This window comes from Dama dama, chromosome 20, assembly GCF_033118175.1.
Source record: "Dama dama isolate Ldn47 chromosome 20, ASM3311817v1, whole genome shotgun sequence".
In the NCBI taxonomy this organism is placed as follows: domain Eukaryota; kingdom Metazoa; phylum Chordata; class Mammalia; order Artiodactyla; family Cervidae; genus Dama; species Dama dama.
Window position 1 is genome coordinate 50,986,558 of NC_083700.1, and position 14,505 is coordinate 51,001,062.

Here is a 14,505-nt window from a genome sequence, read left to right on the forward strand (position 1 = left end):
CACGTGACCTGGGAGGGTTTGCGCAAGCGTGGTAGCTCTGTTTACCTCCGCCAGCAGGCACTCCGACCCCTATTGCCCAGGGAGCGAACTGTCCGCCGGGACTCACCGATTCTGCCCTTTAGCCCTGTCCCTCTGCTTTCTGGTTGGTACTAACCAGTCATGTAAATAAATGCTTTATTGAGAGCAGCGTTCAAATCAGCAAGTGCAGTCTCTCAGCAATTTATCTTCCTGGATGTCAGCGCTTTCCCCCCCCAGGAAAGACAAGTTCACTGGCCCTTTCCTGCGACGAGTCACACTTCCTCACTTACCTGCTTTGGGCAAGAAAAATTGGGGGTGTGAGTGTTGAGGAAGCCTTCCCTGGTGGCTCAGTCGGTAAAGAGTCTGCTTGCAATGTGGGAGACCTGGGTTCGATCCCTGGGTTGGGAAGATCCCTTGGAAAAGGAAATGGCAACCCACTCCTGTATTCTTGCCTGGAGAATTCCATGGACAGAGGAGCCTGGCGGGCTACAATCCACGGGGTCACAAAGTGTCTTGAGGAAAGAAATTCGTAAAATCATAGGAGTTAGCAACACTCCTGAGCTCCCTGCAAAGGGTGTGTACAGCCTCTAGAAGACTCCTTTCCCTTCTAATCCAGGGAGTGGCTCATATAACTGCCCTTGAACTTCAGCTGAGCGATGTCAGTAATATTGCAGAGGTCTGCGTATAAACCTATAAAGTTGTATGAGGTGGGAAAAGGAAGTAAGATTGTAGGAGCAGAGCCTCGAATTTCGAGGGGAAGTGGGTGGATTGATGAACTACAGAGTTTTGAATATTTTGGAGTGAAGAAAAGAGCTAGATCAAAATCACTTTAAAAGTCTTTTGGTATTTTTTTGTTTGATTACTTCTTCCAAAGGAAGAAGTTTCAGTCTTTTTGCTTCATTCAGAAACTCTGTACAAGGTAACAAGTAATAACAAGTAGGCACTAATTGCTTGGCAAATACATGGATCTTGTACCATAATATTAGCCAAGAAGTAGGCATTTTCTCAGAATAATGACCTTCTCACTTATTCAGACACCTTATTTCTGAAAAACATAGTGGCTAATTGGTTCTTAATTATTCCTGTAGAAAGGAGTGTCAGAGATAATAGGTTAATATTTATTGAATGCTTTTTAGGTGAGAATACTGCTCTACCTGCTTTCTATGTATTAACTTAATTAATTTTTACAACCATTGTTTAGGTTGGTACTGCTATGAGCCCCGGAGAAGGCAATAGCACCCCACTCCGGTACTCTCACCTGGAAAATCCCATGGATGGAGGAGCCTGGTAGGCTGTGACTTCACTTTCACTTTTCACTTTCATGCATTGGAGAAGGAAATGGCAACCCACTCCAGTGTTCTTGCCTGGAGAATCCCAGGGACGGGGGAGCCGGGTGGGCTGCCGTCTATGGGGTCGCACAGAGTTGGACACGGCTGAAGCGACTTAGCAGCAGCAGCAGCTATGAGCCCCATTACAGATGAGGAAGTTGAGGCATGAGATACTAGATAACTTAGCCCAGGTCACACAGCCAGTAAGTGGTGATACAGGTATTAAAACCAGGCAGTTCAGCGTCAGATCCTTTCTATTCAAAGTCCCCTAAGATCTCTACCATGCCCCTTTATAAGCTGATGAAGTTAAAATTAGTCTACTCTCTGGTTGGGAATGGATAACACATGGTTTCTGGTTCATGTAAATTTAATTCTCTTAAACTGCCTTAGGCAGCTTAGTCAAGTTTGTTAAGTAATTCAAGAAAAAGTACCCTCATTCAAAACAAAACAAAAATAGTGTTAATGGTGCTATGTATTCCACAGTCTAAAATTTTTTATTTAAAATATTATTATTTTAGTTTATTTACAAAAGTAGTCATTTATACCTCAATAGGAGTGAAATTATCAAAAATTTTCCCTCAGAGGCTTTATGATCAGGAACACTAGAAAGTTCTACTGTAACAGGAGCTCTGAGTGTAGACAATACTAAACTCATAATTTTATTTAGGGTTGGCCTTAACTGTGATCCTCATGTGGTAAAATTGCCTTGGAAGGCAAAGAAACACTCCAAGCACTATGATTTCATGAAAAAGTGATTCCCTTGGAAGTGTTTTTTCTTTCTTTAAAAATGTTTTCATATGAAGCATTTCAAACAAACAAATCAGTTAAGTTCAGTTCGGTTGCTCAGTCACGTCCAACTATTTGCAGTCCCATGAACTGCAGCACGCCAGGCTTCCCGGTTCATCACCAACTCCCAGAACATACTCAAATTCATGTCCATTGAGTCGGTGATGCCATCCAACCATCTCATCCTCTGTCGTCTCTGTCTGCTCCCGCCTTAAATCTTTCCCCCCATCAGAGTCTTTTCCAGTGAGTCAGTTCTTCCTATCAGGTGGCCAGAATATTCAGCTTCAACATCAGTCCTTCCAAAGAATATTCAGGACTGATTTCCTTTAGGATTGACTGATTGGATCTCCTTGCTGTCCAAGGGACACTCAAGAATTTTCTCCAATACCACAGTTCAAAAGCATCAATGCTTTGGCACTCAGCTTTCCTTAGTCCAACTCTCACATCCATACATGACCACTGGAAAAACCATAGCCTTGACTAGACGGACCTTTGTTGGCAAAGTAACATCTCTGCTTTTTAATACACTGTCTAGCTTGGTCATGGCTTTTCTTCCAAGGAGCAAGCGTCTTTTAATTTCATGGCTGCAATCACCATCTGCAGTGATTTTGGGGATCCCCCCCAAAAAAAAAGTCTCTCTTTGTTTCCATTATTTCCCCATCTATTTGCCATGAAGTGATGGGACAATCACTTCAGATCGTCCATCGGGATCACTTCGGATCGACCGCCCATCATGGATGCCGTGATTTTAGTTTTCTAATGTTGAGTTTTAAGCCAACTTTTCACTGTTTCACTTTCATCAAGAGACTCTTTAGAGAGGCTCTTTAGTTCTTCACTTTCTGCCATTAGGGTGCTGTCATCTGCATATCTGAGGTTATTGATATATCTCCCAGCAATCTTGATTCCACCTTGTGCTTCATCCAGCCCAGCATTTCACATGATGTGCTCTGCATATAATTTAAATAAACAGGGTGACAGTATACAGCCTTGACATACTCCTTTCCTGATTTGGAACCAGTCTGTTGTTCCATGTCCAGTTCTAACTGTTGCTTCCTGACCTGCATACAGATTTCTCAAGAGGCAGGTCAGGTGGTCTGGTATTCCCGTCTCGAAGAATTTTCCACAGTTTGTTGTGATCCACACAGTCAAAGGCTTTGGCATAGTCAATAAAGCAGAAGTAGATGTTTTTCTGGAACTCTTCTGTTTTTTCGATGATCCAACGGATGTTGGCAATTTGATCTCTGAGTCCTCTGCCTTTTCTAAATCCAGCTTGAACATCTGGAAGTTCACAGTTCACATACTGTTGAAGCCTGGCTTGGAGAATTTTGAGCATTCCTTTGCTAGCATGTGAGATGAGTGCAACTGTGTGGTAGTTTGAGCATTCTTTGGCATTGTCTTTCTTTGGGATTGGAATGAAAACTGACCTTTTCCAGGCCTGTGGCCACTGCTGAGTTTCCAAATTTGCCAGCATAATGAGTGCAGCACTTTCACAGCATCATCTTTTAGGATTTGAAATAGCTTAACTGGAATTCCATCACTTCCACTAGCTTTGTTCGTAGTGATGCTTCCTAAGGCCCACTTGACTTGGCATTCCAGGATGTCTGGCTCTGGGTGAGTGATCATACCATTGTGGTTATCTGAGTCATAAGGGTCTTCTTTGTATAGTTCTTCTGTGTATTCTTGCCACCTCTCCTTAATATCTTTTGCTTCTGTTAGGTCCATACCATTTCTGTCCTTTATTGTGCCCATCTTTGCATGAAGTGTTCATTTGATATCTCTAATTTTCTTGAAAAGATCTCTAGTCTTTCCCATTCTATTGTTTTTCTCTATTTCTTTGTATTGATCTCTGAGGAAGGCTTTCTTATCTCTCCTTGCTCTTCTTTGGAACTCTGCATTCAAATGGGTATATCTTTCCCTTTCTCCTTTGTCTTTGGCTTCTGTTCTTTTCACAGCTATTTGTAAGGCCTCCTCAGACAATCATCTTGCCTTTTTCCATTTCTTTTTCTTGAGGATGGTCTTGATCACTGCCTCCTGTACAATGTCACAAATCTTCATCCATAGTTCTTCAGGCATTCTGTCTATCAGATCTAATCCCTGGAATCTACTTGTCACTTCCACGTATAATTGTAAGGGATTTGATTTAGGTCATACCTGAATGATCTAGTGGTTTTCTCTACTGTCTTCAACTTAAGTCTGAGTTTGGCAATAAGGAGTTCATGATCTGAGCCACAGTCAGCTCCTGGTCTTGTTTTTGCTGACTGTATAGAGTTTCTCCATCTTTGGCTGCAAGGAATATAATCAACCTGATTTTGGTGTTGACCATCTGGTGATGTCCATGTGTAGAGCCTTTTCTTGTGTTGTTGGAAGAGAGTGTGTGTTATGACCAGTGTGTTCTCTTGGCAAAACTGTGTTAGCCTTTGCCCTGCTTCATTTTGTACTCCAAGGCCAAATTTACCTGTTATTCCAGGTATCTCTTGACTTCCTACTTTTGCATTCCAGTCCCATATAATGAAAAAGACATCCTTTTTGGGTGTTAGTTCTAGAAGGTCTTGTAGGTCTTCACAGAACTCTTCGACTTCAGCTTCTTCAGCATTACTGGTTGTGGCAGAGACTTGGATTGCACAGTATGGCTCATAGTTTCATTGAGTTAGACAAGGCTGTGGCTATTATTAACAAATAGAAACCAGCAATTATCACGATTTGGGTATATATGCTGTACCAATTTTTCTTTCCTTTTTTAATCTTTTATTGCTTCCTTCCTTTTTTCCTTCCTCCCTCCTTCTCCCTTCTCCTTCAGTCACTTTCTTCTTTTCATTCTTTCTCTTTCTTTCTTCTAAAAAATTTACAAGTAAAAACCCAACATCATTTCATTTTACTCCTATATACTTCAGTTTGCATCTCTTACAAAAGCTGTACATTTTCTTGTATAACATTACAAAACCACTAATGGTATTCCTTATAAATTGACAATAATTCCATTTACGATATAGCCCATTGTAAAATTTTCCCAACTATTGTACAAACTATATTTTACAGTTGATTTGTTTGGATCAGTTTTCAAATAAGATACAAGGTTATATTTGGTTCTTTTGTCTCCTGAGTTTCTTCTAATTTAAAAGAGTTCCCTCTCCTGGATTTTCCCTCATGACATTGACATTGTGCCAGAAGCCTAAGCAATTTGAGCTGTAGAGTATGCCACATTTTAAATTTGACTGCCTTCTGCAAGCATCATTTGGTATGCTCATTTATCCCATATGTTTCCTGTAAATGGAAATTGTAAAAAGAGAAATAAGAGGCATATTGTTTGTTGTTGTTGTTCAGTCGCTAAGTTGTGTCTCTTCTTTGCAACCCCATGGACTGTAGCATGCCAGGCTCCTCTGTTCTCCACTGTCTCCCAGTTTTCTCAAATTCGTGTCCATTGAGTCCATGATACTATCTAACCATCTCATCCTCTGCTGCCCCTTTTCCTTTTGCCTTCAATGTTTCCCAGAATCAGGGACTTTACCAGTAAGTCAGTTTTTCCCATTAGGTGGTCAAAGTATTGGAGCTTCAGCTTTAGCATCAGTTCTTCCAATGAATATTCAGGACTGATTTCCTTTAGGATGGACTGGTTTGATCTCCTTGCAGTCCAAGGGACTCTCAAGAGTCTTCTCTAGCACCACGATTTGAAAGCATCAGTTCTTTGGCGCTCAGCCTTCTTTATGGTCCAACTCTGGCATTCATACATGACTACAGGAAAAACCATAGCTTTGACTGTTTGGACCTTTGTCAGCCAAGTAATGCCTTTGCTTTTTAATATGCTGTCTAGGTTTTTATATCTTTCCTTTCAAGGAGCAAGCATCTTTGAATTTCATGGCTGTGGTCCTCATCTGCAATGATTTTGGAGCCCAAGAAAATAAAATCTGTCACTGCTTCCACTTTTTCCCTCTTCTATTTGACACAATGTGATGGGACCAGATGCCATGATCTTAGTTTTTTAATGTTGGGTTTCAAGCCAGCCTTTTCACTCTCCTCAAGAGTTTCTTTAGTTCCTCTTCACTTTCTGCAATTAGAGTGGTGTATCATCTGCATATGAGGTTGTTGATATTTCTCCCAGCAATCTTGATTTCAGTTTTTGGTTGATTCATCCAACCCGGGATTTCACATCATGTACTCTGCATATACAGGCTTCCCAGGTGGCGCTAGCAGTAAAGAACCCACCTGCCAATGCAGGAGACATAAGAGAATCAGGTTTGATCTCTGAGTTGGGAAGATCCCCTTGAAGAGGTCATGGCAACCCACTCCAGTATTCTTGCCTGGAGAATCCCATGGACAGAGGAGCCTGGCAGGCTACAGTCCACAGCATCGCAGAGAGTCAGATATGACTAATCGACTGAGCACGCAGGAGAACGCACTCTGCATATAAGTTAAATAAGCAGGGTGACGGTATGCTGCCTTGACCTACTCCTTTCCCAATTTTTAACCAATCAGTTGTTCCATGTCTAATTCTAACTGTTGCTTATGACCTGCATATAGGTTTCTCAGGAGGTAGGTAAGGTGGCCTGGTATTCCCATGTCTTTAAGAATTTTCCACAGTTTGTTGTGATCCACACAGTCAAAGGCTTTAGGTAGTCAATGAAGCAGAAGTAGATGCTTTTCTGGAACTCTTTCACTTTCTCCATGATCCAGTGAATGTTGATAATTTGATCTCTGGTTCATTATATTCAAGTTTAACTTTTTAGCAAAAATAATTTTATAAGTGGTATATTAGTTTTCTATTGCTGCTTTAACAAATCAACACAGACTTTAAACAATACATATTTTTTTGTGGCTTAAAAACAATACGTATTTTTTACTTTCAAGTCTATAATTTGGAAGTCCCATGTGGATCTCACTGGGCTAAAATCCAGCTTGGGCCAGGTTGCATCCCTTACTGAGGTCTCTAGGGCAGAGTTTCCTTGCCTTTTCCAGCTTCTCAAGGCTGCCTATGTTCCTCAGTTCTTGGCTTTGCTTCTCCATCATCAAAGCTAACAGGCTGAGTCCTTCTTATATTGCATCATCCTGAAGTCTTCTTCTCCTTCCTTCTCCCTCTTTTGAGGACTGTTGTGATTACTGGGGAGCAAGTGGATAATCCAGGAGAATCTCCTTGTTTTAAGGCCACCTAATTAGCAACCTTAATTCCATCTGCAACCTTAATTCCCCTTTGCCATGTAACCTAACACATTCACAGATTCTAGAATTAGGAACATGGACATCTTTCAGGGCAGAGGGAGCAGGCATTATTCTGCCTTCTACAAGAAGTGATTCATTTTGAATCAAATCAGAAGGCACATAATTTTTAGTTATCCCCAATTTAATGTTGCTAAAATATATCATTAATTTTCATCTGATAGTTTTATCTGTTGAAGACTCACTTTAATCAGTGAACTGTGGAGTAAAATCATTTTATAATTCTATCATTCTTTCTACATTTATTTGATAGAAATTTGCTGGAAATCTTCTTGTAAAGAGGAATTCTCCCTCATCTATTAGAAATACTGGGTATTCAGATATACATTTCATACTGCCAAGGCAGAATAAATGTTTAATTATCTTATTTAAATTATCCTTTCTGAAAGACCTACTCATATTATAGAAAGTAATATGCTTTACTCAAAGTCTACTCACTTAAATGTTAATCTCATCTAAAAAGTACCTTTACATCTAGAATAATGACTGACCAAATACTGATATATGGGTACCATGGCCTAGGCAAGTGGACATATGTTTAGAAAATATTCACTCTTCTCTTCTTGTGTGTCTCTCCTTTACTCACACTACTACCACATTCACAATATTTCTGACACCAAATATGTGGGGCGTTGCACATGCACCAACCAATTCTGTGACACAAGCTGGGTGCCAGACAATTTAACTCAATTCTGACACTATGTGGAGATAGCATCAGATCCAACAGGTTAAAGGTTCAATCCCACAAGACTGCTTCCTCCTTCAGATGCCAATTGCAAGTCCAGGGTTTTACTATGATCCGGACCAATCACCTATAAATAGATGGTTCCCATAATCCTCTCCTTGGGTTCAATTAATTTGCTGGAGCAGCTCACAGAACCCAGGGGAACAGTTTTCTTACTGTTGGCCTGTTTGTTATAAAAGATACAAGTAAACATCCAGCCGAGAGAGGCAAGGTATATAGGAAAGGGCACAGAGCCTCCATGTCTTCTCTGAGTGTGCAACTCTGGAAGCGCCTCCATGTATTCACCAACCTAGAAGCTCTCCAAAATCTATACCTTGAAGATTTTTATGGAGGCTTCATCACATAAGTTGACTGATCATTAACTCTATTTCCAGCCCCTCTAGAGAATGAAGGGGTGAAGATTTCAAGCTTCTAATCATGGGTTGGTCTTTCCGGGGACTAGCCCCCATCCAGAAGCCCAAGAGTCACCTCAAAAGAACAAAAGAGGCTCCTATCACTCACAAAAATCCCAAGGGATTTAGAAACCCTATGTCAAGAATGGGGATCGAAGACCAAATGTTAAAACTAAGGATGCTCCTAATGCTCTTGCACGTGTGCTAAACTGCTTCAGTTGTGTCCTACTCTTTGTGACCCTATCACAAAGGAGTCCATCAGGCTCCTCTGTCCGTGGGATTCTCCAGGCAAGAATGCTGGAGTGGATTTCCATGCCCTCCTCCAGGGAATCTTCCCAACCCAGGGATTGAAGCCTCATCTCTTATGTCTCCTGAATTGGCAGGTGGGTTCTTTACCACTAGCTGCTAGCTGGGAAACCTAATCCTCTTATCACTTAGGAAAATACAAGAGTTTTTAGGATCTTTGTGTTAGGAACTGGGGCAGAGGCCAATATATATTTTCTGTTATTTCACAACATATATAATTTACCATCACAGTATCAAAGTATGCATATTTAGGTAATAAAAATGTAAAGAGATACAGGAAGTGAAACTATAAAAATCAAGAAGATAATCTAATTTGGGGAAGAAGGAAGAGATTGTAATTATGATTGGTGGCATAGAGGAACTCGTAGGCTGGAAAAGTTTTAATGTCTTGATCTGAGTTAGCTGCAACAGTGTTTATCTTAAAATAGATTATATTTATAATATATAATATACTCATGTAATTATTATTAGCTACAGATTTGTTTGATATAGTTTTTAATCTGTATGCATTTTACAATAAAAAGATTATTTTAAGTGTTACCTTTTACAGAGATAGAGAACAAACTAGTGGTTATCATAGGGGAGAGAGACAGGGGTTGCAAATAGGAGTAGGGGATTAAGAGGTATACTATATGTATAAAATAAGCTACAAAAATATATTGTACAACATAGGGAATATAGCCAATATTTTATAATAACTATACATGGAGTATAACCTTTAAAAATTGTGAATCACTATACTATACACCTGTTACTTATATAATATTGTATATCAAATATACAATATGTTATGTGTTAAAGAGTTTAGATAAAGCTGTGTTTAATATTTTGTAGAGTATAATGAAATAATGACTCTGATATTTTGTATGTTGTTGTTTAGTCGCTAAGTCATGTTCGACTCCTTTGCCATCCCATGGACTGCAGCCCAACAGGCTCCTCTGTCCATGGGATTTCCCAGGCAAGAATACTGGAGTGGGTTGCCACTTCTTCCTGCAGGGAATCTTCCTGACCCAGGGATCGAGCCCTCATCTCATGTCTCCTATATTGGCAGGCAGATTCTTTACCTCTGAGCCATCAGGAAAGCCCATATTTTGTATAGCTATCTAATTAGAAATAATTTCAAAGTTTACTGAATATTTGAGTAATAGTACCATTGTTTGAATAAAAATATACCTCGGTAACTTTTTTTAAGTGAAAATCTCTTATTTAAATAAGTAATTTCCAGTACATTAAAAAAGATCATTGTAGAGACTTCCCTGGTAGTTAAGCACACTCTTGGCTCCCATTGCAAGGGACTTAGACTTCATCCTTGGTCGGGGAACTAGATGCCACATGCCACATCTTAAGAGTTCGCATGCTACAGTTAAAGATCCTGCATGCCACAACTAACACTCGGTGCAGCCAAATAAATAAAAATTAAAACAAAATTACTGCATTTTAACTACATGTGTATGCACTATTTTCATGGGACCATCAAGCTGGGTGGGTGCTAGAGAATGAATATTTGTGTCCTCCCAAAATTCATATGTGGAAACTTAATCCCCAGTGTGTTGGTATTTGGAGATAGGGGAGATCATCCCCAGGGGGAGATGATCATGTCTCAAGGGAAGAGCCTGCCTAAGAGTGATTAGTGCCCCGGGGATGTCGCAGAGGTGCAGTGATTAGGACTATGTGCTTTAACTGTCTAGGGCACTGGTTCAAGCACTTCTAGAGGAAATAAGATTCCACAAGCTATACTGCACAACCAAAAATAAAAATTAGAAAAAATAAATAAGAGAGACCTCAGAGAGCTCCCTCTGCCCCCTTGGCCAGGTAAGTACACAGTGAGAAGACATCTATGAACCAAGAAGCAGGCTGTCACCAGACACTGAATCTGCCAGTGCACTGATCTTAAACCTTGCAGCCTCCAGAGTTGTGAGAAATACGTTTTGGTTGTTTAAGGCACCCAGCCTATGGCTTTTTTGTTATAGCAGCCCAAATGGACTAAAATAGTGTGGATTATGAAATGTCACTTATCCATCTTCTTTTCTCAAATCTGAACTGCATGGAAATTATTTCAAAATCTGATTTTTTTCTTTCTCTTTCCTTAAGCTTTCTCCATCTGCTTACCTTTCTCCCATTCTTATCTCTTCTTTCTACTCTTTCAAAATACTGGGAAGCTAACTAATAACATTTAAGCTTTAGGGATCCCACTTGCACAAGCCCTTACAAAGCTCTAGTAGGTGCAAAGCCCTAGGAATGTGTCTACTTGGGTATGTTTTTGTAAGGTTTGCAAAAGTAAAAGATTTTGGCTACAAGTGATCCAGACTCTTTCTCCTTAGTAAAATGTCCTCTCATATCTGGTGGCATTGAGTGGCTGTAGGCATTTTGGGGATTCAGCCACAATCTGAGTTGTGGATACAGTAGTTTGAGTTTGCCAGGCATATTTATTGGTTCAAAATCACTTCTACATCTGGATAAGTTGTAGTTCCCTGTCCTGGTATAGAAATGGCTTCTAAGACTGCTTCACTGATTTGTCCTACAAAGTGACATGAAGGGTTAGGGCTCAAGATGACATCACTCTGCGATGATGTCTTACAGTAAAGGATGCTGGAAGTATGTGGATAATGAAGGAAGTATAAAAAAATAAGCAGAAGCCTCAGTTTTCATGAGTGCCTAGTCAGAATGGAAGGAATAGTCTCAGTAATGCAGAACATGCAACTATAAACTTTTCTGCTTTTGGTGAGAATCATACATAACAGAATTTATCAGAATTTCTGTATTTATAACAACTATGTCTATTATATTAGTTAACTTTCCGGATATTGTGGTCTCTTGTGATTTCTTTTCACATTCTCAATAATCATTTTCATAGCTTAAAAATAAATAAATAAAAAATACAGGCAGCTATGCCATCTATAACTATTTCAATGGTACTACCAGTACTGTATCTTCCTGATGTTTATTTTTGTCTTGTAAAATATGGACATTGGGCCACTCTGAGAAAGAGCAAAGAAGGCTTTATGCAGCAGATCCAATCCTTTTTGGAGAGACTAATGATGGCAACAATGTATTTATTGCTAATAGAGCTCTTAATGAGATATTTTCTCTGCAACAGTGAGGGAGGTGGTGGGCTATAATGTTCCTCTGGCTTTACTTTAGCAAAAGACACTTCATTTTTACTTATTTACTTATTTTACTTACTTGAAGCAGAATAATAAAGGTACCATGCTGACTGAACAAAGTTACAAGCAGATTTCTTTCTTTTCTACCTTTAGACCACACTGAAACAAACTTACTATCTTAAGAAGAAAATTAGGTACTATAAAATCAAATTGAAATATATATTCCTTAAGTAAAGTTTAAATATCATAATTAAGTACACAGGCCACTTAGAATAAAAACCATTGTGTTTTTCCTCAAAGGATAATTTTTATTTCAATCATAGTTTCAACTTGGATGTTACTTTCACCATTTTCAGGGCTGACTTTAACATCTGAATGCAATCATCAAGCCTGTACTGGTTGTGGTAATGAATATACATAGGCCGCCTGGAGGTCTAAGTATGAACTAAATAACTTGGCATATACTGGATGCTTCAGGGCAAATGTCTTAAAGGTCCTGTATGAAATGTGGTCTGAGTCTGGTCCAGCTATCTCCCGAAAGAGTGTGGAAACGTCAAGATCTGGTACTCCAAAAGCTCCCCGAAGTATAGCTGATAATTCCTGTTCAGTTATGAAACCATCTTTATCAAGATCAAAAAGCTTAAATGACATTTGCAGAATCTTTTCAGTGTTGACAGGATTGCATAGGACAGTCAGACCTATCACATACTCTCTGAAGTCTATGGTGCCATCTTTATTTCTGTCAAAGAGAGCAAAAAGTTGTTGCAAGGGCTCTGAAATTGGGAGTTTCAAATAATTTGCAAACTCCTCAATTCCTATCTTCCCTCCTTTGGAGGCAACTGCAATTTCAGCATATTTATCCAAGCACTGATGAATATTATCCCAATCTAACTTTAAATTCTGGCTAACTTTTGTAAATTCCACCAAACCAGCTTCCATGGGTAGTTGTAGGTTGCCTGCAGAAATCATCAATCTGCAGTCTTCGTAAGTGTGGTCTGTCACGGGCACCCCAAGAGCATTGGCCATGATGATCCTCACTGTACTGGCAAAAAGGACAGGGTCTTTTTTCTCTTGGGTGTTTGGAATATAAACAGGCATAAACTCAACTTCTACCCTGGTGAATGGTTGGCTTAGGGTCAACACACAGGCCTGGAAGCCTGTAAACCCCTGCCAGGTCCAGGTCACGGTGTCCAGGGGGTTTGGGTACCTGAGCAGCACTGGCTGTACAGGCACCCCTGGAGAGAAGGCCCCTAGTTTAAAAGTGACCAGACAGCTGCGGTTGGTACACACTCCTTCTGGGAAAATCAGGATCTGTGGCCACTTTCTGTTGGATGTCACTCGCTTCAGGATTTCCTCCCGGGTGGTCCTCCTGGAATTGGGGTCATCTCGGGTCACAAGCACCGGCTGCGTCGACAGCAAGAATCTCCCAGCCACCGGGATATTCACGTTCTGACTCGCAGAGACCACCGAGGGTAACCCAGCCACGACACAGGCGATCGCATCAAAGAAACTGGAGTGCGGGGCTGCCACGAAGATGCGGGCCTCATCTCGGGTGGCCTTTTTCCCTTTCACTTTAACCAGGAACCCTGCTAAAAAAAAAGTCACCTGAAACAAGAACTTTAGAGTTGGTTGCATCAGTCTTCTCCAGTTCTTGGCGGGCTTGGTTGGCTGAGCACGACGGCCTATGGTGGAAAGCGCAGCCACGGGCCAGAGGAAGATGAAGAGGAGGGCAATGCAGGACACCCGCACGGGCACCAACACGGTCCCCATGAGGACGATGCAGGCCCAGCGCCACGCGCTGATATGCGTGTGCTGCGTGAAGGGGTTGTCCACTGCCGGCGGGAACAGGGACTTGATCGTCTGTCGGCTGAAAGCAGATTCCAACGTGGCCTTGGCGTCCAACACCGCAGGCTCAGAGTCCAACGGCGGAGACGTGGAGCTCAACACAGCAGGCTCGGAGTCCAAGGGTGGAGACGTGGAGCTCAACACGGCAGGCTCGGAGTCCAAGGATGGAGACGTGGAGCTCAACACCGCTGGCTCAGAGTCCAACTTTTCAGGCTCGAAGTCCGAGGTGGGCTGTGCCATGAGGCTGACTTTTCCATAGTCTCAGGATGCCTGTAGCTTGGATCTGGGGGCAGCCCCCGGAGTGCATCCCTTCCCTATATTTAAGTGCTCTTTCTGTTTGCACATAATTGGAATGCTTTGAGGCAATTGTGAGTTAATAGGAAATGATGTATTACCTTTAAAATCAGAAGAATAAAAAAATGGTAAATGATGTAACAGGAGAATTAGAACCTTATCAACTGTACAATCTTTTCTGCTTTTTTGTAAATGGCCTCCTTTTGACATATATGCTTAGTAAATTATTTTCACATAACAACTTCTGTCATCTATTATATACCTACTAAGGATCTATCAAATAGATGAATATTTGTTAATCACAACTTTTTAATTTAAATGCCTTTACCAGTCAAGTTTGCTTACTGTGAGATGCTTTGGCAATTGGTAAGTCAAATTTATTTACTCTTCCTACAAATTGATTTCTGCAGAGACAGGACTGTCTCTTTATACTACGTTTAACTGATGGCACCCTTGAGGCTTTATATCTGTTGCAAGCA

The 14,505-nt window shown here is 40.8% G+C and overlaps 1 protein-coding gene across 1 annotated transcript; it reads right to left on the reverse strand.

The window, feature by feature from the left end:
- Positions 1 to 12,271: 12,271 nt before the first annotated feature.
- Positions 12,272 to 13,972, reverse strand: LOC133074531 (lysophosphatidylcholine acyltransferase 2B-like). The gene has a single exon (XM_061168446.1). The coding sequence runs from the start codon at positions 13,970 to 13,972 to the stop codon at positions 12,272 to 12,274; it is 1,701 nt and encodes a 566-aa protein (XP_061024429.1).
- Positions 13,973 to 14,505: the final 533 nt, after the last annotated feature.